General features: G+C 46.0%; 1 protein-coding gene across 2 annotated transcripts; it reads left to right on the forward strand.

The window, feature by feature from the left end:
- The first annotated feature begins 965 nt into the window (after positions 1-965).
- On the forward strand, positions 966-27,672 carry TXNDC15 (thioredoxin domain containing 15). Of its 2 annotated transcripts, none has more exons than XM_054489017.2 (5): positions 966-2,238; positions 13,711-14,198; positions 20,957-21,120; positions 23,783-23,913; positions 26,956-27,672. In XM_054489017.2, exons 1-5 carry the CDS (start codon positions 2,172-2,174, stop codon positions 27,150-27,152), a joined length of 1,047 nt encoding a protein of 348 aa, XP_054344992.1. In that variant the 5' UTR covers positions 966-2,171; the 3' UTR covers positions 27,153-27,672. The 2 variants fall into 2 exon arrangements, with proteins under 2 accessions (XP_054344992.1, XP_054344993.1); XM_054489018.2 differs by having other exon boundaries at positions 2,054-2,191.
- The last annotated feature ends 153 nt before the right edge of the window (positions 27,673-27,825 follow it).

Consider the following 27,825-nt stretch of genomic DNA (forward strand, 5'->3'; position numbering starts at 1 on the left):
AAAAAAATTGAAAGACAATTCTAACATCCAGTTCCAACATCTGTAAGCGTATCTGTCCAAACACAGAGCTAAAGTAAAAACACAGGAAGGGGCTAGGCGCAGTGGCTCATGCCTGTAATCCCAACACTTTGGGAGGCCAAGGCAGGTGGATCACCTGAGGTCAGGAGTTTGAGACCAGTCTGAGCAACATGGTGAAACCCTGTCTCTACTAAAAATATAAAATTAGTCAGGCGTGGTGGCGCATGCCTGTAATCCCAGCTACTTGGGAGGCTGAGGTAGGAGAACTGCTTGAACCCGGGGAGGTGGAGATTGCAGTGAGCCGAGATCGCGCCATTGCACTCCAGCCTGGGCAACAAGAGCGAAACTCTTGTCTCAAAAAATCAAACAAACACACATACAGGAAAGGAAAGGACATAATAAAAAGGAAGGAGTAGTAACCACAGGGCATCCATGTTGGAGTATCCAGATCAGCTTCCTTTTCATTAATCATAAATCCCCTTGGTGCTCTGTCCTGTTGGCTTTTCATGCACCTTCAAATCATGTATGGGGGTATGAGAAAGATAGTTTAAAAAGGAAAGATTTGTTCTTCCACCGTAAGGGGTGAGGGAGGTACTTAGCGAAATGATGACTAGTAATAAGCTCTAGAACTGTGGGCTCTTTTATCCATGTCCATTGTTTCATATTCTTCTGGACCCACAAGATGGCACTTGAGGATCTACAACAGCAAAACCATACCAACGTATTTAGAATAAAAGAATCATCCACAGGGTCAGATTAATGATGCATCTTTCTGGCCTAACAGTGTCTCTTTGATGGGCATAGAGATAAGGGGACTATGGCCATACCATCAGAATTGTATTATTCAATTAATAATGCCCACCACTTTGAAATGCTTCCTGTGCCCCAGGGCACTGTGCTCATCACTTTACATCTCATTTAATCTATAAGACTCTATGTAACTTCATCTCCACTTTACAGCTGAAGAAACTGAACTTCAAGTTACATAACCTGCTGACTGTGAACTATCACATGTGCTGAAGCTGGGATTCACCAAGCGGCCAAAAAGCCCAGGTTCCCCTTACCATTGCTATGTTAACCAATAGACTGATGTATTTTAAATCAGTTTCTATTTTTTCAACCTCATGAGTTTGAAAAGCTGCACTCTGCACTGATTTAGCACTGGTGGCTGCTTAAAACTTGCCTTATTCCATTTTAGTAGGCCCTCCGCCAAAATACCCCAATTAGTGGTGTCATCCTCTCTATTCCAAGAATTTTCTCGTAAGACTCCCGTTCTGTGTGTTTGCTTGGGAATGCAGAGCCCTGCTCCTCATCTCCCCATCTATGCTTTCTTCATTCTAAGCCCTTTCCTATCTACTTTATGCTCGAGGTGGCTCCACCTCCACCATGAGCCACAGCCAATGATGCTCATGGCCCCAACCATGCTTAAAGAGAAAGACATTGCCCTGCAAGGTAAATCAGTTAAAACCAACCTCTCCTGCCCTGAGTGGATAGGTAGGGTTAGGGTTGCCAGATGTCACGAAGTTACACGATGCTCAGTTTTAAGGTATATCCCTTATACTATAAGGGTTATAGTAAAAAATATTCATTATGTGAAATTCAAATATAACTGGGTATCAGGTATGCTATGTGGCAACCCTAGGTAGGGGAGCACAGGTTAGGCAAGAGATTAGAAGATTTGCAGCCTCCAAAGTTTCTGCACCTCGATGGGACACTAGAACAGGAAGGCTCCTGGGCCTTTCTGGCTCTGGGAATGAAGCGTGGAAAACCTTCCTTAGGCGGGCGCAGTGCTTCAAGTAGCCAAGCCCTGACTTCCGAGGGAAGAAGGGAGGCCATGGGCCTCTGCCAGAGCCCTGCTCTGGACTCTGGGGTCAGCAGAGTTCAAAACGACCTGCAACGTCTGGCGCTTAGCTCCTAAAGAGGTCTCCAGTGCAGCGGCGACGGCCAGCGGCTAGAGGCCGTCCGCCCGACTCCAAGATGGCGCCTGCCACAGCTGCCAGGTGTTAAGATGGCGGCGCGGGGCCGCGCCCGCGCTCCCGGGCTGTCCTCCCCCAGTCTTCCTCCGGCTGGCAGCACGACTCGCGTAGCCGTGCGCCGATTGCTTTTCGGCCTGGGCAGTGGTCCCGGCTGCCGGTCGACGACCGCCCCGCGTCATGCGGCTCCTCGGCTGGTGGCAAGTATTGCTGTGGGTGCTGGGGCTTCCCGTCCGCGGCGTGGAGGGTGAGTGTGGGCCGGGGGCGGTGCATGAGATGATAGGGCGAGCTGAGGTCCACCCGGGCGACGCTCTGGACCTGCGCGAAGGCCGGTGGTGCGCGACTCGCCCCTTCTTGGCGTCTTCCCGGGCGCGTCTCCCTGACTTCTCTCCCCGCGCACCGCCCGCTTGTGGCCCGCCAAAGGGGGCCGGCGGGCGGAGGGCCAGTGGGCGGGAGCCCGGGGGTGGTTGGGCCGCGTTCAGGCCGCCCTCAGCCCGTGGCCGGTAGCCAGAAGGGACAGTGCGGTAAGCGCTGCTGAGGCATACCCTCTGGTGATGAGCAATTTATTATTAATAACATCATATCAAATACCGACATTGTTGTGGCCGTATTAGGAGCCAGGAACTGTACATCGTGCTTTACTTACATCATTATCTCATTTAATGCTCCCACAAACCCTATCAGATCGGTTCCGTTTAGTGTCTCCATTTCACAGATGAAGATGCTCAGGTCCCGCCTAAGTTTGCGCTTCTGATAAGTGGCAGAAGCCTGTCTCTCTGACGCCAAAACCCACTCTGGAGTCCACGCTGCTGGACCACTGTCTTAAGGAGGCCAGTCTTGCTCTGCTCCCTGCGTGAAAAACAGACGAGAAACACGGGAGACTCCCGGTAACCCCCAGCTTGCCGGTGGGGAAGGCAGCCACCCTAGAGGCATGGCGAGGGTGGAGAGTGGAGGCCTTACTTTCATGCTCCTTCACCCCCACTCCTCATAGTCCTGTTAAAGTCCAGACCCTCGGTCTTGCTTGTCATTCAGACCTTAACAGGAACAGGCAGGTCTTTCTTTTCCCTGGGGTGTCCTGGATGGAGGCAGGACAGCAGAGGGTTGTGGAGAAGGGTGAGTCATAGTAACACAATTACCATAAATGAAAGCGCTCACTGTGTACCAGGTGCTGTGCTCAGTGCTTTACGAGCATCATCTTTTGGAATCTTTACTGTTTTGTTTTTGTTTTTTTAAGGGATGAGGGCTTGCTCTGTTGCCCAGGCTGGAGTGCAGTGGCTCATCATGGCTCGCTGCAGCCTTGAACTCCTGGGCTTAAGTGATCCTCCTACCTGTTTCCCAAAGTGCTGGGATTACAGATGTGAGCCACTGCTCCCGGTTTATGTAATTTTTATTTTTATTTTTATTTTTGAGATGGAGTCTGGCTCTGCTGCCCAGGCTGGAGTGCAGTGGCGCGATCTTGGCTCACTGCAACCTCTGACTCCCGGGTTCAAGCGATTCTTGTGCCTCAGCCTCCTGAGTAGCTGGGATTACAGGTGTCTGCCACCACAGTGGGCTAATTTTTGTATTTTTAGTAGATATGATGTTCCACCATGTTGGTCACGCTGGTCTCGAACTCCTGACCTCAGGTGATCCACCCACCTCGGCCTCCCAGAGTGCTGGGATTACAGGCTTGAGCCACCGTGCCTGGCCTTAGTAATTTTTAAATGCATATGCAGTAGATGTTATCATGCTTATTTTATAGAAGTAAACTGAGACTCAGAGCCAATAAGTCCTGTGACAAGGTCATACAGCCAGAAGTTGAGGAGCCTTGAGTCAAGCCCATGTCTGCCTGACTTCAGAGCCCAACCTCTGCATTTTCACTATACTTAACTGCCAGCCTCACAGAGGTGATGGCATGGGTTGGATATCTTCTGTTTCAGCCCCTCCACCCTGTTCTGTGCCCTGTGTGGCTGTCCTGTGTGGAATAAATACCAACTGTCCTGCCGTCTTGCTTCCATTGTGTTGGAATGAGGGGAGAGTGAGGTCAGGGTATTGATTCTCTCTGCTCCCTCCCTGAGAGGTTATTGCAGGCTGGCTTTGCCCCCGGTGGAAAACATTGAATTCTAGAAAGCTGCCCTCTGTGTTACCCTTGATGTTTCAAGGTTGTGTGACTACTTCTCTCTCCAGACTCTTAAGGTCTATGAGTGGTAACTGGCTCCCCCTCTACTGTTACTGGCCTTGGAATTCCTTACCATTGCTTTTCATTTCTCTACACCCAGCCTACACATTAGTGGTCCCTTCATTAAACTCTCCTCAACTTGCCCAAGTTAAATGTGCTGTTTCCTGGCAGAATCCTGGCTGATTCAGGGTTCAGCTTGGGTCTTTGGTCATCATGGCCAGGCCATGAATGGGGTGAAGACAGAAGAAACTTCACCAGCTGATTTCTTCTCAGAGTAGCTGAAAATCTAAGTTGTTTTTTTTTTTTTTTTTTTCTGTGCAGAGGATGCCACTGGCAGATTATGCTGGCCTCAGGTGCTGAGGCCCTGATAGACTAAGCAGCCTGGAGGTAGCAATGCTATCCAGGTGTCTAGGAATGGAAGCAAACTCCTGGCTTCAATATCCATATGCCACTCTTCCCTAGGCAGTCAGCTAGCAAATTCTTACTGAGCACTCATCATATGCTAAACACTGTGCTGAGCACTGGGGATCCAGTGGTGAGTCAGAGCAGCAGGCCTTTGGGGAAGGCAGCCACTAAATAACTACAAATTACTAAGAAAATTGCAAGACTGAGAAATGCATCAAGGAGAGTCCCAGGGCATTTTTGGGAGCTGTAATGGGAGACCTCCTACCCTGGTCTGAGGGTCAGGGAATGTGTCCTTACAGAGGTGATATTTAGGGTGAGATCCGAATGAGGAGGATGAAGGATTTGGCAGGAGGAAGCTTCCCAGCAGAGAAACAGCCCTTAGGAAGGCTCTAAGGCAGGTGGGGATAGGAGGAGTGTAAATGATCAGGGACTAGAGGGATCTGATGGCCACAGGTGAGAGTGCAGACAGAGGCCACATTGGGGCCTGGTAGCTCTGCTACAGAATGCAGATGCATTCACAGGGTCCTAGGGGAAGCCACTGAAAGAGTTTTAGCAGGGGAGTGACATGATCAGATATGCCTTTTATCTTTCAGTTTCACTTGTATTGCTGTGAAGATCAGGGTCTGGAGGGGGGATAGAAGGCTGACCAGGGAGACCAGTTTAGGTGGCTACAGCAGTTGCCCAGACAAGAATTGGCTGTGGCCTTTGCTGAGAAGTGTTAGTCGGGATGGGGAAAGTAGATGGATTGTGAATGTGTTTAGCAGGTGAATGTTTTTTTTTTTTTTTGAGACGGAGTCTTGCTCTTGTCGCCCAGGCTGGAGTGCAGTGGCACCATCTTGGCTCACTGCAACCTCCACCCCCTGGGTTCAAATGATTCTCCTGCCTCAGCCTCCCAAGTAGCTGGGATTACAGGCATGCGCCACCATGCCTGGCTAATTTTTTTTTTTTTTTTTTTGAGATGGAGTTTTGCTCTTGTTGCTCAGGCTGGAGCAATGGCACGATCTTGGCTCACTGCAACCTCTGCCTCCCGGGTTCAAGCGATTCTCCTGTCTCAGCTTCCTGAGTAGCTGGGATTACAGGCACCTGTCACTATGCCCCGGCTAATTTTTGATATTTTTAGTAGAGATGGGGTTTCGCCACGTTGGCCAGGCTGGTCTCGAACTCCTGACCTCAGGTGATCTGCCCGCCTTGGCCTCCCAAAGTGCTGGGATTACAGGCGTGAGCCACTGCGCCTAGCCTAATTTTTGTATATTTTAGTAGAGATGGGGTTTCACCATGTTGGCCAGGCTGGTCTTGAATTCCTGACCTCAAGTAATCTGCCCGCCTTGGCCTCCCAAAGTGTTAGGATTACAGGTATGAACCAGCAAGCCCGGTGTGCAGGTTAATTAATAGAACTTAGTTATTGTGCCTTTCCATCTCTTTGAATTGTAAACACCACTCATCATCATCATCATCATCACCACAGCCATTTATGGAGTGTTTAACCTGTGGCAGGGACCATACACATCTTTTCTCATTTAATCTTCACAGTAGCCTTGTAATTTTCTACATTTTGGTGGGATTGTCTCCATTTGCTAAATGAGCACACAGTATTGCCTATGGAAAATATGGATTGCTGTCCTTCCAACTGCTGGCTGTTTTTGGTCCCTCCTCATTTGGCTTTCCTGCCAGAAGCCATTGTGAAAACACCTGCAGCTGGTAAAGAGCCTTCTGAGAAAAGCTGGAAGGGTGTGAAGGTGCTGACCTAGGCTAGGGCTCCCTGGCAGAGTTGGCATGGTGCCCTCACACTTGTCCTTCAGACAACTTCTTTGCTGCCAGTGATGCAATAATTATCACTTTATGTATAGCTCAAACTGCAGTCTCTTAAAAGGCACATTACCAGTCGGGTGCAGTGGCTCACGCCTGTAATCTCAGCACATTGGGAGGCCGAGGTGAGTGGATCATTTGAGGCCAGAAGTTTGAGACCAGCCTGGCCAACATGGTGAAACCGCGTCTCTACTAAAAATAAAAAAAGTAGCCAGGTGTGGTGGTGCACATCTGTAATCCCAGCTATTTGGGAGGCTAAGGCAGGAGAATTGCTTGAACCCAGGAGGTGGAGGCTGCAGTGAGCTGAGATCGTGCCACTGCACTCCAGCCTGGGCAACAGAGCCAGACTCTGTCTCAAAGGAAAAGAAAAAAAACAAAAAAAAACAAAGGCACATTACCAAGGGAGGGTTCAATGACTGTCACATAGTATGACATTTTTATCTTCGTGTGGAATAATTCAGTGTTTCTTTTCTTCCTAATTCCTAAATGAAAACATTGGTACCTGAAGGCATAAGATTTTTTTGTTCCTGATCTGTACTGTGTACTTAAATATTTTTACAATGTGCAGGGGGATGGAGGGGACAACACTCTTGAACTTAAAATACCAGCTCCATGCACCACTTACACTCCCTTTTGATTTTGTGCAGGGGCTATCTGAGGGTCATCAGAGAGAACCAGATTAAAATTTGTGCCCTGATTTTTTTATCTTGAGGTTCTTCGTTTTGGCATTCTTCATTTACTTGTGGAACCTGGAATGTTGATTAGGTAGCAAGAGCAAATCTCTGAAGAGCTGTGGTGTTTGGGAGTAGGGTTGGACCCCAAACCTGGCATCCTTTCTTTTCCAGACTCTTCTGGCTTCATTTCCTGCTTTGTCTTGTGGATGACACAGAAAACATGTGTGTTTGTTTTTTCTTCTGATCATACAGGCAATACACACTCATTAACCAAAGGCTATAGAAATAAAAGGCTATAGAAATACCGCCAATGTGATCCCACCCCTCCACCAATTTGGCAAAGCTCCCTTCCCAGGCACCCAGCCCCTTCTCTGGACTGTAGTCACAGAAGTGCTTGACCTTCTGCTAAAGACTCACTTTGCTGCCCAACCCTTAAACTCTGTCCTATGTAACCTCCATTGCCACCTCTCCCTTCTTACCTGCTTTTTTTTTTTTTTTTTTGATACAGAGTCTCACTCTGTCACCCAGGCTGGAGTGCAGTGGCGTGATTCTCGGCTCACTGCAGCCTCTGCCTCCCAGGTTCAAGTGATTCTCCCGCCTCAGCCTCCCAAGTAGCTGGGATTACAGGTGCATGCCACCACGCCTGGCTAATTTTTGTATTTTTAGTACAGACGGGGTTTCACCATGTTGGCCAAGCTGGTCTCGAACTCCTGACCTCAAGGGATCCACCCTCCTTGGCCTCCCAAAGTACTGGGATTACAGGTGTGAGCCACCCACCCAGCCCCTTCTTACCTGCTTTCTCATCAGCTTTATGTATCCTCAAATTGCTCCTATGTTCCAAATACCGAAATAGAAACCTCCCTTAGTCTTCCTTGCCTGTAGCGAATCTACCCTACCTTCCTCGCCCCCTTTATAGCTAGATTTTTGGAAAGAATTGTGTATATTTATCCATGTAGTTACCATTTTGGGTTCTCTATTTCTTTATGTGGATCCATATTTCCATCTGTTAACATTTTTCTTCTGCCTGAAGGAGTTCCTTGAAGATTTTTGTCATGTGGGTTTGCTGGTAATGAATTCTTTTAGCTTTTGTATATCTGAAGAAGTGAAGAAGTATTTATTTCACTTTTTTTTTTTTTTTTTTTTTTTGAGATGGAGTCTCGCTCTGTAGCCCAGGCTGGAGTGCAGTGGCACTATTTCAGGTCACTGCAACCTCCACCTCCCAGGTTCAAGCGATTCTCTTGCCTCGGCCTCCCGAGTAGCTGGGATTACAGGTGCCCGCTACCATGCCAGGCTAATTTTTTTTTTGTATTTTTAGTAGATACAGGGTTTCACCATGTTGGCTAGGCTGTTCTGGAACTCCTGACCTCAAGTCATCCACCCGCCTCGGTCTCCCAAAGTGCTGAGATTACAGGCGTGAGCCACCATGCCCAGCCAAAATAATTTTTTTTTTTTTTTTGAGACGGAGTCGCACTCTTGCTTGCTTTGTTTCCAGTGAGAAACCTGTTGTTATCCTTTGTTCCTCTCTACATGATGTTTTGTTTTTTTTCCTCTGGCTGCTTTAAAGAGTTTTTTCTTTGTCACTGGTTTTGAGCAATTTGATTGTGACGTGCTTTGTTGTAGTTCATTGAGTTTGGGTTTTGTTGAGCTTCTTGGATCTATGGATTTACAGTTTTCACCAAGTTTGGAAAGTTTTTGGCTATAATTTCTTCAAGTATTTTTCTGTTCCTCCACTCTCTTCTCTTGCCAGTACTCCAGTTATCTGTACATTAGACCACTTGAAATTGTCCTACGGCCCACTGATGCTCTTAATTTCTTTCCATTCTTTTTTTTTTTTCCTGTGTGTTTCATTTTGGATAGGTTCTATTGCGGTCTTCAAGTTGACTATTTTCTTCTGTTTTGTCTAATTTGCCATTATTCTCATATAGTGCAATTTTCATCTCAGACATTGTAGTTACTATAATTTACGTCTTTAAAAGTACGATTTGGGCCGGGCGCGGTGGCTCATGCCTGTAATCCCAGAATTTGGGAGGCTGAGGCGGGCAGATCACTTGAGGCCAGGAGTTTGAGATCAGCCTGGCCAACATGGCAAAACTCCGTCTCTAGCAAAAATACAAAGTAATTAGGCTGGGCGTGGTGGCTCATGCCTGTAATCCCAGCACTTTGGGAGGCCAAGGTGGGTGGATCACGAGGTCAGGAGTTCAAGACCAGCCTGGCCAACATGATGAAACCCCGTCTCTACTAAAAATACAAAAATTAGCTGGGCATGGTGGCACATGCCTGTAATCCCAGCTATTCGGGAGGCTGAGGCAGGAGAATTCCTTGAACCAGAACCCAGGAAGAGGAGGTAGCAGTGAGTGAGATCGTGCAGATCGTGCCACTGCACTCCAGCCTGTGCTACAGAGCGAGACTCTGTCTCAAAAAAAAAAAAAAAAACCAAAACAAAATAATTAGCTGGGTGCAGTGGCTCATGCCTGTAATCCTAGCTACTTGGGAGGCTGAGGTGGTAGAATCGCTTGAACCCAGGAGGTGGTTGTGCCACTGCACTCCAGCCTGGGTGACAGAGCGAGACCCTGTCTCAAAAAAAAAAAAAAAAAAGAAAGAAAAAGGCTAGGCCTGGTGGCTCGGTGGCTCACGCCTGTAATCCCAGCATTTTGGGAGGCTGAGGCAGGCAGATCACTTGGGGCCAGGAGTTTGAGACCAGCCTGGCCAATATGGCGAAACCCCATCTCTACTAAAAAAATACAAAAATTAGCTGGGCGTGGTGGTGGGTGCCTGTAATCCCAGCTACTCGGGAAGCTGAGGCAGGAGAATCACTTGAACCTGGGAGGCGGAGGTTGCAGTGAGCCGAGATCGTGCCACTGCACTCCAGCCTGGGCAATAAAGGGAGACTCCATCTCAAAAAAAAAAAAAAAAAAGGAAAGAAAGCCAGGTGCGGTGGCTCATGCCTGCAATCCCAGCATTTTGGGATGCTGAGGCGGGAGGATCACCCGAGGTCAGGAGTTCGAGACCAGCCTGGCCAACATGGTGAAACCCCATCTCTACTAAAAAATACAAAAATTAGTCAGGTGTGGTGGTGGGCACCTGTAATCCCAGCTACTTGGGAGGCTGAGGCAGGAGAATTGCTTGAACCCGGAAGGTGGAGGCTGCAGTGAGCTGAGATTGTGCCACTGCACTCCAACCTGGACGATAGAGCAAGACTCAATTTCAAAAAGAAAAAAAAAAAAAGGGTGCAATTTGATCTTTTTTTTTTTTTTTCCTGAGACAGAGTTTTGCTCTTGTTGCCCAGGCTGGAGTGCAATGGCACTATCTTGGGTCACCACAACCTCTGCCTCCTGAGTTCAAGTGATTCTCCTCCCTCAGCCTCCCGAGAAGCTGGGATTACAGGCATGTGCCACCATGCCTGGCTAATTTTGTATTTTTAGTAGAGATGGGGTTTCTGCATGTTGGTCAGGCTGGTCTCGAACTCCCGACCTCAGGTGATCTACCCACCTCAGCCTCCCAAAGTGCTGAGATTACAGGTGTGAGCCACTGAGCCCAGCCAATTTGATCGTTTTTATTTTTATTTAGTTATTTTTTTGAGACAGGGTCTCACTCTTTCACCCAGGCTGGAGTGCGATGGCTTGATCTCAGCTCACTGCAACCTCTGCCTCCCAGGTCGATTTGATATTTTTTAATATCTTATATCTTGATATCTACTTTACTTTTTGAATGTAATACAGTTACAATTATTGTTTTAATATCCTTGTCTGCTAATTCTGACATGGGTGCAAGTTCTGGGTCAGTGTGGATTGACTGATTAGTCTCATTATGTGTACTATTTTCCTGCTTCTTTATATGTCTGATAATTTTTTATTGGATGCCAGACATGAATTTTACTTTGTTGAATGCTGGATATTTTAGATTCCCTATGCATATTCTTTTTTTTTTTTTCTGAGATGGAATTTCTCTCTTGTTGCCCAGGCTGGAGTGCAGTGGCACGATCTCAGCTCACTGCAACCTCCACCTCCTGGGTTCAAGCGATTCTCCTGCCGCAGCCTACCGAGTAGCTGAAATTACAGGTGCCCGCCACCACACACGGCTAATTTTTATATTTTAATAGAGACAGGGTGTCACCATGTTGGTCAGGCTGGTCTCAAACTCCTGACCTCAGGTGATCCACCCACCTCGGCCTCCCAAATTGCTGGGATTACAGGCATGAGCCACTGCGCCTGGCCCCGTATATATATTCTTGAGCTTTGTTCTGGGGTACAATGAAGTTACTTGAGAACAGCTTGATTCTTTCAGGTTTTGCTTTTAAGCAAGCAAGCTGTATTTTCTTTAGGGTTAAAAGTGTCCCACTACTGAGGCAGGTCCTTTTGTATACTCTACTCAATGCCCTGTGAATTATGAAGTTTTCCAGTCTAGCTGGTAAGAAGAGGTACCATTCCCTGCTCTGTGTGAATGTTGGGTACTGTTCCTTCTCATCCTTTCTGGTAGTTCTTTCTCTGGCATTGGGTAGTTTACTCACGTGCATGTGCTGACCAGTACCCTGCTGTATACTTGGGGGGGCCTCTGCAGATTTCTGGAGCCCCCTCTCTAGGTAGCTCCTCTCATCTGCAATATTCTGTCTTGCAAACTATGGCTTTTTGGTCTCCTTGGACTCTCAGCTCCATCTCTTCAACTGGGAGAGTCTGCTGGGCTCTGCCTGGATTTCCCCTCCCTGAGCCACAGTGGGAATGCCATCAAGGCAGTAAGTTGGAGCAGTTGTAGGATTCTCTTCATTTGTCGCCTGTTTCTCGGATGTCACTATCCTCTGTTGCCTGATAACTAATTTCCTGAAACTGTTGTTTTATATATATTATCTGTTTATTTGGTTGTTTCAGTAGGTAAGGTAAATCTGGTTTTTGTTACTCCATCTTGGCCAGAAGCAGAATTCCCAGATAATGTTTTTGAATCTCTGAATGAATCCACAGAGCTTTATGCCCTAGTGTGAGGTAGATCAATAGGGTAACTGTAGTTCATAATAGCCTGTTGTATATTTTAAAATAGCTAGAAGAGAATTTGAATGATTCTGGCATGAAGAAAAGACAAATATTTAAGGTGATGGATATCCCAAATACATTGATCTGATCTTTACAAATTGCATGAATATATTGATTATCACATGTGCTTTGAAACTATGTACATCTGTTATGCATCAGCAACAACAAAAAGCTCTACAGGGATATTCTTTGAAATCTTATACAAATGTGCATACCTTAGGAAGCCCCCAGACCTTCCCAACTTTGAAGTCAGTTGGTCACTAACACTCCAGTGACATGCTGTTGGCACGCAGAGCTCATCACCCAGCCGGTGGTTTCCTAACCACATGGTGAGCTTTCCTGAGTGCTGCTGGCCTCACTGGTTTCTGCTGGTTGGTGCCTGGCACAAAGTCTGGCAGCTGGTGTTGAGTTGATAAGAGTTGGAGGGCAGGAGGCATTGCTACGGAGGTGAGTGGAGATGGGTAAATGGATGTACGAGACTACCTGGGACTCTTCCCTTATCTGAGCATTATGCTCAAGACCCACCTTCTAGCTCCAAAGTGGGGGAAAGTTCTCTTCTTCCTCCTGCTGCTGCCTCTGCACTGCCGAGCCCATCTCCCAGCACTCCCAAGGGCAGCAGCCCAAGGGTGGCAGGCGGGAGAGCAGAGTCCAGCTGTCAGAGGCCACCTCAGGAAGGAGCTGCTGTGTGGCTTGAGCAGTGTTCTTCAGGCAGTGTGGCTCAGCATCCCCGAGGTATCATGGCAGGGAGCCTACGGCTCATTCTGGAGTAGCAGCCAGAAAACTTTGCTCCCAGACTTGGCTTTGCTGCTTACTATCTGTGTACCATCGGACACTGTGCTGAGCCTCTCTGTGCCTTGCCTCGTTATCTGTTCAGTGATCTTGGTAACCCTTGTCTTGCCCATCTCACAGGACTGTTATAATGTGTGCAAAGATGCTTTGTTCTAGTAGAATCTTGCATAAAATCATGATCCTTTTCTTGGATATTATCAAACAAATGAAACTCTTATCAAAAAATGAAAGTGTTTATATTCTATTTTCCTAATTAGATATCTGAACTGGAATGTTTTTAGTTATAATCCACATGGCAAGCAGCAAGTTTAGGGCAGAGCTGTGTGTTTGTCTATTATTTGACATTCATAATTTTGTTTGTTTGTTTGTTTTTTGAGATGGAGTCTTGCTCTGTCGCCCAGACTGGAGTGCAGTGGTGCAGTCTTGGCTCACTGCAACCTCCGCCTTCTAGGTTCAAGCAGTCCTCTTGCCTCAGCCTCCCTAGTAGCTGGGATTACAGGTGCCTGCCACCATGCCCGGCTAATTTTTGTATTTTTAATAGAGACAGGGTTTCACCATGTTGGCCAGGCTAGTCTTGAACTCCTGACCTCAAGTGATCCACCTGACTTGGGTCCTCCCAAAGTGCTAAAATTACAGGCGTGAGCCACCATGCCCAGCCTTCTTTGACATTCATTAATTTATTAATAGTACCTGCTTGTGACCTTCTTCCTAACCTGGGAAATGGTGAGTAGCTCTCTGATAGTTTAATGAAAGGAGACCTTTTTGTCTCCAGAGGGGAAAATTTCGTGTTAGAGGGGAACTGTAATTCTTTGGGGTTCATTTGTTTTGAAGTCAAATATGACTCTGAATGTGCTGGCATGTTTTAGTTGCAGAGGAAAGTGGTCTCTTATGGTCAGAGGAGCAGCCTGCTCACCCTGTCCAGGTGGGGGCTGTGTACCTGGATGAGGAGGAGCTCCTGCATGACCCGATGGGCCAGGACAGGGCAGCAGAAGAGGCCAATGCGGTGCTGGGGCTGGACACCCAAGGCGATCACATGGTGATGCTGTCTGTGATTCCTGGGGAAGCTGAGGACAAAGTGAGTTCAGAGCCTAGCGGTGGCACCTGTGGCGCTGGAGGAGCGGAGGACTCAAGGTGCAACCTCCGAGAGAGCCTTTTCTCTCTGGATGGTGCTGGAGCACACTTCCCTGACAGAGAAGAGGAGTATTACACAGAGCCAGAAGTGGCGGAATCTGACGCAGCCCCAACAGAGGACTCCAATAACACTGAAAGTCTGAAATCCCCAAAGGTGAACTGTGAGGAGAGAAACATTACGGGATTAGAAAATTTCACTCTGAAAATTTTAAATATGTCACAGGTAAGGAAGAATTATTTAGTGCTTTTCTCCTTTTCAGTGCATTTATTTTATGATTAATACCCTATCAACTTTGAAATGGAAAGTCATGATCTTGATCATATTGTAAGCGAGATAGCATTTAATGGTTGCTTCAGTGAAAATCGACTTTGCCCTCTGTGATGTTTATAGGGAGACGAGGAAATATAACTAGTGTTGATTATGATTTTCAGGTGGCCTAAACCTAGTTATCCTTGGGCCAGTCCCACCACCAAACCTCACGATAAAAATCCCAGTGGACAGATAGTTGCTTGGCACCAAAATCATAGCATTTTTCTTTTTGAGACAGAGTTTTGCTCTTGTCACCTAGGCTGGAGTGCAATGGCGTGATCTCGGCTCACTGCAACCTCTGCCTCCTGAGTTCAAATGATTTTCCTGCCTTAGTCTCCCATGTAGCTGGGATTATAGGCATGCGCTACCATGCCTGACTAATTTTGTATTTTTAGTAGAAATGGGTTTCACCATGTTGGCCAGGCTGGTCTCAAACTCCTGACTTCAGGTAATCCACCCGCCTCGGCCTCCCAAAGTGCTGGGATTACAGGTGTTAGCTACTGTGCCCGGCCATTTTTCTTCTTCCAAATGAAGTATTTATTTATTACAGAGGCAATTTAAACATACCTGGATTACTAAAATTATAATTTACCATTATTTAGACTAGTAATGCCCCTGGAAAGTATGTTATATTGATGAAAAGTTTCTCTTTCATCAATGACTGACAATTTCTGTGGGGTGGTTCAGAAAACAGAAGGGTAGGATGCATTCACACTGCTTATGTAAGAGAGGAAAATCCTGACTCTAAGAGCTGTGACTGTTTGTTGTCAATGAGGGCACGCACCTTTAGTGCACATAGCTCCTCCAAGGGCAGTGCTCGGTGCTGGCTTTGCATCCACTCCCGAGTGCCTGTAGATGCTGTGGTCTGTGGGACTCCCACAGGTGTCACTCACATGACTGGGAGAGAGCAGTTTAAACAGTCTGAGTTATGGATTAAACAGGTGGTGGCAGGGACGGTGTACTCTTTTTCTTTTTTTGACACAGAGTCTCGTTCTGTCGCCCAGGCTGGAGTGCAATGGGATGATCTGGGTTCACTACAACCTCTGCCTCCCGGGTTCAAGTGGTTCTCCTGCCTCAGCCTCCCGAATAGCTGGGATTATGGCACATGCCACCACGCCTGGCTAATTTTTGTATTTTTAGTGGAAACGAGGTTTTACCACATTGGCCAGGCTGGTCTCAAATTCCTGACCTCAACTGATTTGCCCGCTTTGGCCTCCCAGAGTGTTGGGATTACAGATGTAAGATACTGTGGCTGGCTAGGACAGTGTACTCTTGAATTGATCTAACCTTTGGCCAAATATGTCGATATGACTGCTTAGTTCAGACTTAGCTCTGCTGAGATGATAGTTTGGATTTGAGATCATAGTCCTCTAATAATTCCATTTTAGATGGTTTGAGATGCGCAATTCAAAGGTGGGGGCAATTGCTCAGACCCTGTGAGTACTTAGTACAGGCATACCTCAAAGATACTACATGATTGGTTCCAGACCACTCTGATAAAGCAAATATCGCAGTGTAGCAAATCACGTGAATTTTTTGGTTTCCCAGTGCATATAGAAGTTATGCTATATTGTAGTTTATTAAGTATGCAGTAGCATTATGTTTAAAAAATGTATATACCTTAATTTAAAAATACTTTATTGCTAAAAAATGCTAATGATCATCTGAGCCTTCAGTGAGTTGTAATCTTTTTGCTAGTTGAGGGTCTTGCCTTGATGTTGATGGCTGCTGACTGATCAGGATGGTAGTTACTGAGGGTTGGGGTGGCTCTGGCAATTTCTTTGAGACAGAGTATTGCTCTGTCACCCAGGCTGGAGTGTGGTGGCGAGACCATGGCTCACTGCAGCCTTGACCTCCCAGGCTCAAGTGATCCTCCCAGCTCAGCCTCCTAAGTAGCTGGGAATACAGGCATGTGCCACCGTACCTGGCTAATTTTTTTCTTTTTTTTTGTAGAGATGAGGTCTCACTATGTTGCATAGGCTGGTCTCAAACTCCTGGGCTCAAGTGATCCTCCTGTCTTTGCCTCCCAAAGTGTTGTGAGTCGTGAACCACCATGCCTGGCCCACAGTTTCTTTCCTTTTTCTTTTCTTTTCTTTTTTCTTCTCTTCTCTTCTCTTCTCTTCTCTTCTCTTCTCTTTCTTCTCTTCTCTTCTCTTCTCTTTCTTTTTTTTTTTATTAAGTATTTATTGATCATTCTTGGGTGTTTCTTGGAGAGGGGGATATGGGAGGGTCATAGGATAATAGTGGAGAGAAGGTCAGGAGATAAACACATGAACAAAGGTCTCTGGTTTTCCTAGGCAGAGGTCCCTGCGGCCTTCTGCAGTGTTTGTGTCCCTGGGTACTTGAGATTAGGGAGTGGTGATGACTCTTAAAGAGCATGCTGCCTTCAAGCATCTGTTTAACAAAGCACATCTTGCACTGCCCTTAATCCATTTAACCCTGAGTTGACACAGCACATGTTTGAGAGAGCAGGGGGCTGAGGGAAAGGCCATAGATCAACAGCATCCCAAGGCAGAAGAATTTCTCCTCCCAGACAGGGCGGTCGGCAGAGGTGCTCCTCACTTCCCAGATGGGGCGGCCGGGCAGAGGCACTCCTCACTTCCCAGATGGGGCGGCCGGGCAGAGGCGCTCCTCACATCCCAGATGGGGCGGCCGGGCAGAGGTGCTCCTCACATCCCAGATGGGGCGGCCGGGCAGAGGCGCTCCTCACATCCCAGACGATGGGTGGCCGGGTAGAGGCGCTCCTCACCTCCCAGACGGGGCGGCCGGGCAGAGGCGCTCCTCACTTCCTCCCAGACGGGGCGGCCGGGCAGAGGCGCTCCTCACTTCCTCCCAGACGGGGTGGCAGCCGGGCAGAGGCACTCCTCACCTCCCAGACGGGGCGGCCGGGCAGAGGCGCTCCTCACTTCCCAGACGGGGCGGCCGGGCAGAGGCGCTCCTCACTTCCTCCCAGATGGGGTGGCGGCCGGGCAGAGGCGCTCCTCACCTCCCAGACGGGGCGGCCAGGCAGAGGTGCTCCTCACCTCCCAGACAGGGCGACCGGGCAGAGGCGCACCTCACTTCCCAGACGGGGCGGCCAGGCAGAGGGGCTCCTCACATCCCAGATGATGGGCGTCCAGGCAGAGACGCTCATCACTTCCTAGACGGGGTGGTGGCGGGGCAGAGGCTGTAATCTTAGCACTTTAGGAGGCCAAGGCAGGCGGCTGGGAGGTGGAGGTTGTAGCGAGCCGAGATCACGCCACTGCACTCCAGCCTGAGCAACATTGAGCATTGAGTGAGTGAGACTCCGTCTGCAATCCCAGCACCTCCGGAGGCCGAGGTGGGCAGATCACTCCAGGCCAGGAGCTGGAGACCAGCCCGGTCAACACGGCGAAACCCCGTCTCCACCAAAAACACAAAAACCAGTCAGGCGTGGCGGCGCGCGCCTGCAATCCCAGGCACTCGGCAGGCGGAGGCAGGAGAATCACAGGAGCCCGAGGCAGGGAGGTTGCAGTGAGCCGAGATCACGGCAGTACAGTCCAGCTTCGGCAACAGAGGGAGAACGAAAAAAGAAGGAGAGGGAGACCGAAGAAAGGGGAGAGGGGAGAGGGGAGAGGGCTTCTCTTCTCTTTCTTTTTTTTTGAGATGGAGTCTCACTCTGTCACCCAGGCGGGAGTGCAGTGGCATGATCTCAGCTCACTGCAACCTCCATCTACCAGGTTCAAGCTATTCTCCCACTGCAGCCTCTCGCCAAGTAGCTGGGATTACAGGCATGCTCCACATGCCCAACTCATTTTTGTATTTTTAGTAGAGACAGGGTTTCACCATGTTGGTCAGGCTGGTCTCGAACTCCTGACCTCAAGTGATCTGCCCACCTTGGCCTTCCAAAGTGCTGGGATTACAGGCGTGAGCCACCACACCTGGCCTGTGGCCCACAGTTTCTTAATTCCTTTCACGAAAGAATTCTCTGTAGCATGCAATGCTGTTTGATAGCATTTTATCCACAGCAGAACTTCTTTCAAAGTTGGAGTCAATCCTCTCAAACCCTGCCACTGCATTATCAATTAAGTTTATGGAATATTCTAAATCCTTTGTCGTCACTTCAACAATGTTCACAGCATCTTCACCAGGCGTAGATTCCATCTCAAAAAACTACTTTCTTTGCTTATCCATAAAAACCAACTCCTCATCTCTTCAAGTTTTATCATGAGATTGTAGCAATTCAGTCCTATCTTCAGACTCCACTTCTAATCCTAGTTTTCTTGCTATTTCTACCACATCCGCAGTTCCATCCTCCATTGAAGTCTTGAATTCCTCAAAGTCATCTATGAGGGTTGGAGTCAGTTTATTCCAAACGCCTATTAATGTTGATATTTTGACCACCTGCTATGAATCACAGATATTTTTAAAGTCATCTAGAATGCTAAATCCTTTCCAGAAGGTTGTCAATTTATTTTGCCCAAATCCATCAGAGGAATTGCTATCTATGGCAACTGTAGCCTTATGAAATGTATTTCTTAAATAATAAGAGTTAAAAGTTGAAATCCCACCTTGATTCATGGGCTGCAGAATGGATGCTGTGTTAGCAGGGCTGAAAACAACATTCGTCTCCTTGTGCATCTCCACCAGAACTCTTGGGTGACCAGGTGCATTGTCAACGAGTGTAATATTTTGAAAGGAATCTTTTTTTCTGAGCAGTAGGTCTCAACAGTGGGCCTAAAATACTCAGGAAACCATGCTGTAAACAGATATACTGTCATCCAGGCTTTGTTGTTCCTTTTCTAGAGCACAGGCAAAGTAAATTTGCATAATTTTTAAAGGCTCCAGAATCTTCAGAATGAGCAATGAGCAATGAGCATTGGCCCTGCGGTTGCTCATACCTGTAATCCCAGTACTTTCAGAGGCCGAGGTGGGTGGATTGCTTAAACCTAGGAGTTCCAGACCAGCCTGGGGAACATGGTGAAACCCTATTTCTACAAAAAATACAAAAATTTGCCAGACATGGTGGTGGACACCAGCTACTTGGGAGGCCAAGGCAGGAGGATTGCTTGAGCCCAGAGGTTGAGGCTGCTGTGAGCCGTGATTGCGCCACTGTACTCCAGCCTGGGTGACAGAGCAAGACCTTGTCAAATAAATAAATAAATAAATAAATAAATAAATAATAAGATTTATTGTCAAATAAATAAATAAGATCCCAGCTGCACTGGCCTCTAAAAAGAGTCCGCCTGTCCTTTGAAGCCAGGCATTGACATCTCTTGTCTAGCTATGAAAGTCCTAGAAGCCATCTTATTCCAATAGAAGGCTGTTTTATCTACATGAAAATCGGTTTTTGAGTATAGCCACCTTCATCAATTCTCTTAGCTAGATGTTCTGGGTAAGTTGTTGCAGCTTCTCTCTTTTTTTTTTCCCCATTGATCTTTGATGTTACTATGTTGTAGCTTCTCTATCAGCACTTGCTGCCTCACCTTGCACTTTTATGTTCTAGAGACAGCTTCTTTCTTAAACCTCATGAGCCAACCCCAGCTAATTTCAGACTTTTCCTCTGCAGCTTCCTCACCTCTCTCAGCTTTCGTAGAATTGAAGAGAGTTAGGGCATTGTTCTGGATTTAGGCTTTGGCTTAAATGTTGTGGCTGGTTTGATCTTCCATCTATAGCATTAAGATTTTCTCCATAGGAGTAATAATGCTGTTTTGCTTTCTTATCATTTGTGTATTCACTGAGTAGCACTTATTTTTATTTTTAAGCATCAGAGGTCATCACACTGGATGGAGTAGCACATTAACTTCCTTTAAAAACTTTTCCTTTGCGTTTATAATGTGGCTGTTTGGTGTAAGAGGTCTAGCTTTCAGCCTGTCTCCTATGTTGGCATTCGGCATGGCGTCCTCACTAAGTTTAATCAATCATTTTGGGCTTTGATTTAAAATGAGAGATGTGCAACTCTTCCTTTCACTTAAACAGAGGCCACTGTAGGGTTATTAATTCACCTAATTTCAATATTGTTGTGTCTCAGGAGAGGACTGAGGAGAGGGAGATGGGGAACAGCTGGTCGGTGTAGTAGTCAGAACATAGACATTTGCTGATAAAGTTCACTGTCGTCTATGGGTACAGTTGGTGGCGCCCCAAAACAATTACAATAGTAACATCAAAGATATTTATCATAGATCACCATAACAGATATAATAATGATGAAAAAGTTTGAAATACTGCAAGAATTACCAAAATGTGACACAGACACAAATTGAGCACATGCTGTTGGAAAAATGGTGCTGAAAAACTTGCTTGATGCAGAGTTGCCACAAACCTTCAATCTGCAAAAAATGCAATGTCTGCAAAGTGCAATGGAGTGAAATGCAGTAAAATGAGGTATGCCTGTATTTGAAATGATGAATTATGAAAGATATTAAAATAACTTGTAATATTAGGAAAGTAGAGAGGAAAGTTTAAAACTTTCTGCTTAATTCAGCAAGACTTAAAAAAAGTGAAGGTTTATAACTTGTCATTTGATCATACTTTTTTGCTGATTCCTGGATTCATATGGTTCAAAATCCAAAAGGTTCCTGAGGGTCCCTTCTCTCACTGCTCCCACCCACCCGTTCCTCTCCCTGGAGCAGCAGTGTGTCCTGTTTCTTGGGTATCCTTTCAGAAAAATGTACTTTTACTGCTAACTTTAATGCTTGTTTCTTTTACAACAGGACCTTATGGATTTTCTGAACCCAAACGGTAGTGACTGTACTCTAGTCCTGTTTTACACCCCGTGGTGCCGCTTTTCTGCCAGTTTGGCCCCTCACTTTAACTCTCTGCCCCGGGCATTTCCAGCTCTTCACTTTTTGGCACTGGATGCATCTCAACACAGCAGGTATCTTCCGTTGGTGGGGTTTACGTCCACCTTCCTGGCTGATGGTTGCACTTATTTGGAGGTCCTAATTAGTTAAGTTAGAAGCAGAAGAGGGGGGGCATGAGCTTTGTCCTGGGATTGAAGGCAAGGCAAGAGTGAATAGTGAGGATTGTCATACTCCTGAGGAAGCTGGTGGCGTCACTTTGTGGAGGCCCTTTAAAGAAAGTGGGCTGTTCTCTGTGTGGTGGATTTAAAGGTGGCAGGTGATAGGACCTGATGGCAGGGGGAGGGGCCAGAAGACTTTTGAGGGCCATAGCCAGACTGAATCAGCACAATTGGTATCACAGTAGGATATTCCTTTGTGACTTTAAGGCGCAGGTTAAATCCCCATCCCAGGCAGCCTAATTCCCAGCACCCCTGTTTTGTGTCTACTCAGGATTTCTTCCCTTCCTTTTCTTTTTCTTTTCTTCTTTTCCCTTTCCATCTTTCCTTCTTTCTTTCCTCCATACTTATTCTTGCAGTCATGTTCTGTAGTAGGCACTCGATCAAGTCATGAATTAATTTAGCTCTTTAACATGACATTTACCTTTGTTTTATATTTCTCGTGTATAATTCACTGGGTTTTTGTCCAGGCTGGCCTTGAACTCCTGGGCTCAAGCGATCGTCCTGACTTAACCTCCTGAGTAGTAGGACTACAGGGATGCGCCACCATGCCAGGCTGGTCTTTTTTTTTTTTTTTTTTTTTTTGAGGTGGAATCTCGCTCTGTTGCCTAGGCTGGAGTGCAGTGGTGTGATCTAGGCTCACTGCAGCCTCTGCCTCCCGGGTTCAAGTGATTCTCCTGCCTCAGCCTCCTGAGTAGCTGGGATTACAGGCACCTGCCACCACGCCCGGCTAATTTTGTATTTTTAAATGGGGTTTCACCACGTTGGCCAGGCTGGTCTCGAACTCCTGACCTTGTGATCTGCCAGCCTCGGCCTCCCAAAGTGCTGGGATTACAGGCGTGAGCCACTGTGCCTGGCCCAGGTTTGTCTTTTTTAAATGTTTAGTAAAGTAAGTTACAGAGAACTTTGTTGAGAATGGTATATGTTTCTCCTACGTGCTGCGATTGTGCCTGAGTTATAAACTGTTCTTCTCTTCCAAATCAGATGCTCCTTAGCAGGTCAGCCTCAACAAGGAGGTTGTGTGTAAATAAATCTGGAACATCTGAAAAATGGTCAATTGGTGGTAAAATGAAGTTGAGTGAACTTCTGTTACTCTGTACTTGAGGCCAGGTGCAGTGGCTCACACCTGTAATCCCATCACTTTGAGAGGCCAAGGTAGAAGTATCGCTTGAGCCCAAGAGTTTGAGACCAGCCTGGACAACATGGCAGAACCCCATCTCTATAAAAAAAATACAAAAAATTGACTGAGGATGGTGGCATATACCTGTGGTACCCCAGCTACTTGGGAGGCTGAGGTGGGAGGATTGCCTGAGCCCGGGGCGGTCAAGGTCACAGTGAGCCATGATCCTGCCACTGCACTCCAGCCTGGGCTGCAGAGTGAGACCCTGTCTCAAAAAAAAAAAAAAAAAAATTGTATTCCACTGATTTTCATTGTGGGAATATAACTGCCAATGTTTACCTGAAACTTTTATGAAGAAAGAAATGGCTCAACAAATTAGTAATTTTCATATAGGCTTCTGGGTGATATCTAAGTGACTGGGCCCAAGGGAGCAGACTGATTGGAAGGACAGATCATGTCAGTGTCCAGCTTTGGTGGGGCCTCCACTGCCCCCAGGCATACTCAGTGCTCTTTGGTTCTGGGTCTCACACTGTCCCTCCTGCCTCTCCCCCAACTCCCTCCCCAACCTGCTTTCTTCTTTCTTTCCTTCAGCTCCATGTTGTACCTGGTATGGCGCCTTAATTATGGAGACTAAGGCTCTTGCTGTTATTATATGGGCTGGGACATGTTTGCTTCTTATGTTAATATTTAAGTTACAGCATGTGTACAAAAGAAAAACATCCTGGTTATACACTATTACTATTTTACTAATGTGGAAAATTGAGGCTTAGCGAGGTTAAATAATCTGCCCAGAGTTCACATTGGTTCAGTGGCAGAACTGAGGTTTCAACCCAGAGTGTTTTGACTTGGGAGCTTATCACCACTAGTCTGTATTATGTAAAGGTGAAATAAGCCTGCACAGTTATATTCCTTCCAAATAAGTCATCCTGCCCTAATTGTGAACATCCTGGTGTGTTTGTTAGATCATATACTCCCTTGTGCCAGCTTACCAAACCAATTGCCTACTGTAAGCTGATCTTTTTTGAGGGACAGGGATGGGCATTCTGAAGAGTTGGAAATTTCTTCTGTCAAAAAAATGGACACAGTGTGCCTTGTCCATGAATTAGAGTTTTCTGGTTTGGTTTGTTTAGACAGGAACTTAACTAGTGGAATAATTGTGCCATGGGTAGATCCATATTATAATTGAAGCAACTCAGATTGCAGAAAAGGAGTGCCCTCAGCCATGACCCATAAGCAAAGAGGTCGGAAACAAATGAAAAAACCAAAAGTTCCAAGTATCAGAAATCTCCGTAGGTCACATGCAACTTCCTCATTTATTTCTGTCTATTCTGAGATGGTAATTGTATGAGAAAGCCCTCTATTAATAATAAATTCAGGTTTTTTGACTTCTTTCTCTTGTAGCCTTTCTACCAGGTTTGGCACCGTAGCTGTTCCTAATATTTTATTATTTCAAGGAGCTAAACCAATGGCTAGATTTAATCATACAGATCGAACACTGGAAACACTGAAAATCTTCATTTTTAATCAGACAGGTATGTGGATGTAATGTGCTGAGGAAGAAGATATTCTATTGCTGGGGGTCTGTGCCTTCTGTGGGTTCTGATCTGCTATAATCCTTAAGTGAAGGGTTCAAGACTGACTTTGAGTTGTAAAACTTCTCTTCTAATGAACTGTTATAATCCTGTTAAATACTTCCCAATCAGTATGAAGCTTAACATGAATAGGTAATTTTAATTATTATAGATACTTTTTTTTCCCTTTTTTTTTTTTTGAGTCTCGCTCTGTCGCCCAGGCTGGAGTGCAGTGGTACAATCTTGGCTCACTGCAACCTCCACCTCCTGGGTTCACACCATTCTTCTGCCTCAGCCTCCCGAGTAGCTGGGACTACAGGCGCTCGCCACCACACCCGGCTAATTTTTTTTATTTTTAGTAGAGACAGGGTTTCACCATGTTAGCCAGGATGGTCTCGATCTCCTGACCTCGTGATCCGCCCGCCTTGGCCTCCCAAAGTGCCAGGATTACAGGCGTGAGCCACCGCGCCCGGCCTTTTTTTCCTTTTTTTTTGAGGCAGAGTCTCACTCTGTTGCCCAGGCTGGAGTGCAGTGGCGTGATCTCAGTTCACTGCAGCCTCCGCCTCCTAGGTTCAAGTGATTTGCGTGCCTCAGCCTCCTGAGTAGTTGGGATTACAGGCGTGTGCCCAGATAATTTTTGTATTTTTAGTAGAGACAGGGTTTCACCTTATTGGTCAGGCTGGTCTCGATCTCCTGGCCTCAAGTGATCCACCTGCCTCGGCCTCCCAAAGTGCTGAGACTACAGATGTGAGCCACTGTGCCCAGTCTATTATAGATACTTTATTGTTTGATGGATTGAGACGGAGTCTCGCTCCGTCACCCAGACTGGAGTGCAGTGGCATAATCTCAGCTCACTGCAGCCTCTGCCTCCTGGGTTAAAACGATTCTCCTGCCTCAGCCTTCCTAGTAGCTGGGATTATAGGTGCGCGCCACCACACCTGGCTAATTTTTGTATTTTTTAGTAGAAACAGGGTTTCGCCCTGTTGGCCAGGCTGGTCTTGCACTCGTAACCTCAAGTGATCTGCCTGCCTTGGCCTCCCAGAGTGCTCGGATTACAGGTGTGAGCCACCATACCTGGCCTATTATAGATACTTTAAAACAGGTTTTATTGAAATATAATTCACATACCATACACTTTACTTATAACTTTTAACACACATTTTTCACTTAATATTGACACAAAGATATGCATAAATCATGAGTGTACAGGGTGATGAATTTTCACAAAGTGAACACCCTGGCTCTGATCAAGAAACAGAACACTGGCTTATGCCTGTAAACCCAGGACTTTGGGAAGCCTGTGCAGGTGGATTGCTTGAGGCCAGGAGTTCGAGACCAGCCTGGCCAACATGGCAAAACCCTGTCTCTACTAAAAATACAAAAACTAGCTGGGCATGGTGGTGGGTGCTTGTAGTCGCAGCTACTCGGGAGGCTGAGGCATGAAAATTGCTTGAGCCCAGGAGGCAGAGGCTGCAGTGAGCTGAGATCACAGTACTGCATTCCAGCCTGGTTGACAGAGTGAGACTCCGTCTCAAAACAAACAAACAAAAAAAAAGAAACAGAACATTACCAGCCTCCCTTGAGCACCACTGCTCCTGCCTTCCCCAAAGATAACCACAGTCTTGACTCCTAATATCATAGACTGTGTTACTTGTTTTGGACTTCATATTAATGGAGACATGCAGGATGTTTTCTTTTATGTCTGTTTTTTTCATCCAACAGTATGCTTGTGAGATGCACCTGCATTGTCATGTATGGTTATGTTTTGTTCATTTTCTTTGCTGCTATTGTTCCATTTATTAATCCATTCGTAGATGCTATCTTAGTTCCTTAATATTTGCCAAAACATATGGCCTTATTTTTTATTGTTTGTAAAACATTGTAAGGCATTGTAAATTGAAAACATTACCTCCATTGGAAAAGTTCATTCCTCTAAAGCCTCACTGTCTCAATTGTGAGCATCCCACTCTTCCCAAAGTATATTCACTGGAAATAAATAAAAATTATAACACACATTGCATATATATTAAGTTGCATATAATCATTTTAGCTAACACTAAAGAAAAAAGAGCTGAGTTGGCTGATAGGAGTAAAAGTAGGATATTACAAGGTGGTTAGCTAGTCCAAGTCTTGTCATGGATCCCTGATTGTCATTTCGATTGATGTGTGGAGAGGGAGCCATTTTGTTCAGTGCTCTAAGAAAACCTAGAACACAAATCTGGGAGTCACAGCATCTTTGGTAATCCCTGTTTCCATTGGTGGCTTGTTGTTATAATAGTTCTTCCAGTAAATTATTAAAAGCATTTTGGGGCTGGGTGCGGTGACTCACACCTGTGATCCCAACACTTTGGGAGGCTGAGGTGGGCGGATCAACTGAGGTCTGGAGTTCGAGACCAGCCTGGCCAACATGGTGAAACCCCGTCTCTACTAAAAATACAAAAAAATTAGCCAGGCATGGTGGTATGTGCCTGTAATCCCAGCTACTTGGGAGGGTGAGGCAAGAGAATCGCTCGAACCCAGGAGGCAGAGGTTGCAGTGATCTGAGATGGCACCACTGCACTCCAGCCTGGGAGACAGAGCAAGACTTCATCACAGAAAAAAAAAAAAAGCATTTTGAATTTAGCATTACTTAACCTGTGAAAACATTCTGTAGACAACTGAGAGGAGTTTTACTAGTTACTTACTGAACTTTGGTCTCAAAAGACACCAAAATACAACTCTTATAAACACATTGACTAAGAAACTTTTGATGAGTTCACAGAAATTCTAGTGTTTTAGTTGTGAAGAGCTGAATGGATTCCTGTTCCTTTGATGCAGTGGGGAGAAAGGCAACTTACAAATTACACTGATAGGCAAGTGAAATCCATCCCATATATTTATATATATACTAGTGACAATGCTTATTTTAGGACTGCATGTCATTTTGCATATATATAATACTTGAGAAAAATCTGTGGTGGGTGCTTTTTCTGTCTGATTTGAAACCAATGATTTTTCTTTCAGGTATAGAAGCCAAGAAGAATGTGGTGGTAACTCAAGCCGACCAAATAGGTCCTCTTCCCAGCACTTTGATAAAAAGTGTGGACTGGTTGCTTGTATTTTCCTTATTCTTTTTAATTAGTTTTATTATGTATGCTACCATTCGAACTGAGAGTATTCGGTGGTTAATTCCAGGACAGGAGCAGGAACATGTGGAGTAGTGATGGACTGAAAGCAGCTGGAAAGAGGAACTTCAATCCTTTGTTTCAGAAATTAGTGCTACAGTTTCATACATTTTCTCCAGTGACGTGTTGACTTGAAACTTCAGATTAAAAGAATCATTTGTTGAACAACTGAATGTATAAAAAAATTATAAACTGGTGTTTTAACTAGTATTGCAATAAGCAAATGCAAAAATATTCCATAGAGTGCACTATTCTTGTTTTTACTGCATGAACGTAACCCAATATTTGAAAAGTAATCCAGTTTGAAATGTGAAGACATATTCTGGTAGAATAGTGAGTAGAATGACATGCTTACTATACAGAAGGCAAAAATAGGACTCTCAGATAATAGTTTTAGGAAACCCTTGATTCCTTATATATGTTTAAGGAGGCTAGTTTTCTGTTTCTTTGCAGTTTTTCTTCTAGAGTCCATAGCAGGAAAGTATGTAACCAGAATTGGTTAGTGTGACCCCCTCAAGTAGCAAGTGATGGAAAATAAAAGAGTCAAATACCTTGATGTTTGTGATCTCTACTTTCACTCAAAAAATTTGAAGTGTTTTAAGTTGTTTCTGGGTAAGGGAGATGTTAGGAGAAAGGAAATGCTGTAACTAAAGCTCAGTTATTTCAGTTCTGTGCTAACGTATACATCTTAATCATAGTTATCTAAGCA

The sequence above is a fragment of the Pongo pygmaeus genome, chromosome 4 (assembly GCF_028885625.2).
Source record: "Pongo pygmaeus isolate AG05252 chromosome 4, NHGRI_mPonPyg2-v2.0_pri, whole genome shotgun sequence".
Lineage (NCBI taxonomy): Eukaryota > Metazoa > Chordata > Mammalia > Primates > Hominidae > Pongo > Pongo pygmaeus.

Coding starts and splice junctions, on each gene's coding strand:
- TXNDC15 (XM_054489017.2), top strand. CDS start 2,172: ATGCGGCTCCTCGGCTGGTGGCAAGTATTGCTGTGGGTGCTGGGGCTT. Junction 2,239..13,710: donor TCCCGTCCGCGGCGTGGAGG/GTGAGTGTGGGC, acceptor GGCATGTTTTAG/TTGCAGAGGAAAGTGGTCTC. Junction 14,199..20,956: donor AAATTTTAAATATGTCACAG/GTAAGGAAGAAT, acceptor CTTTTACAACAG/GACCTTATGGATTTTCTGAA.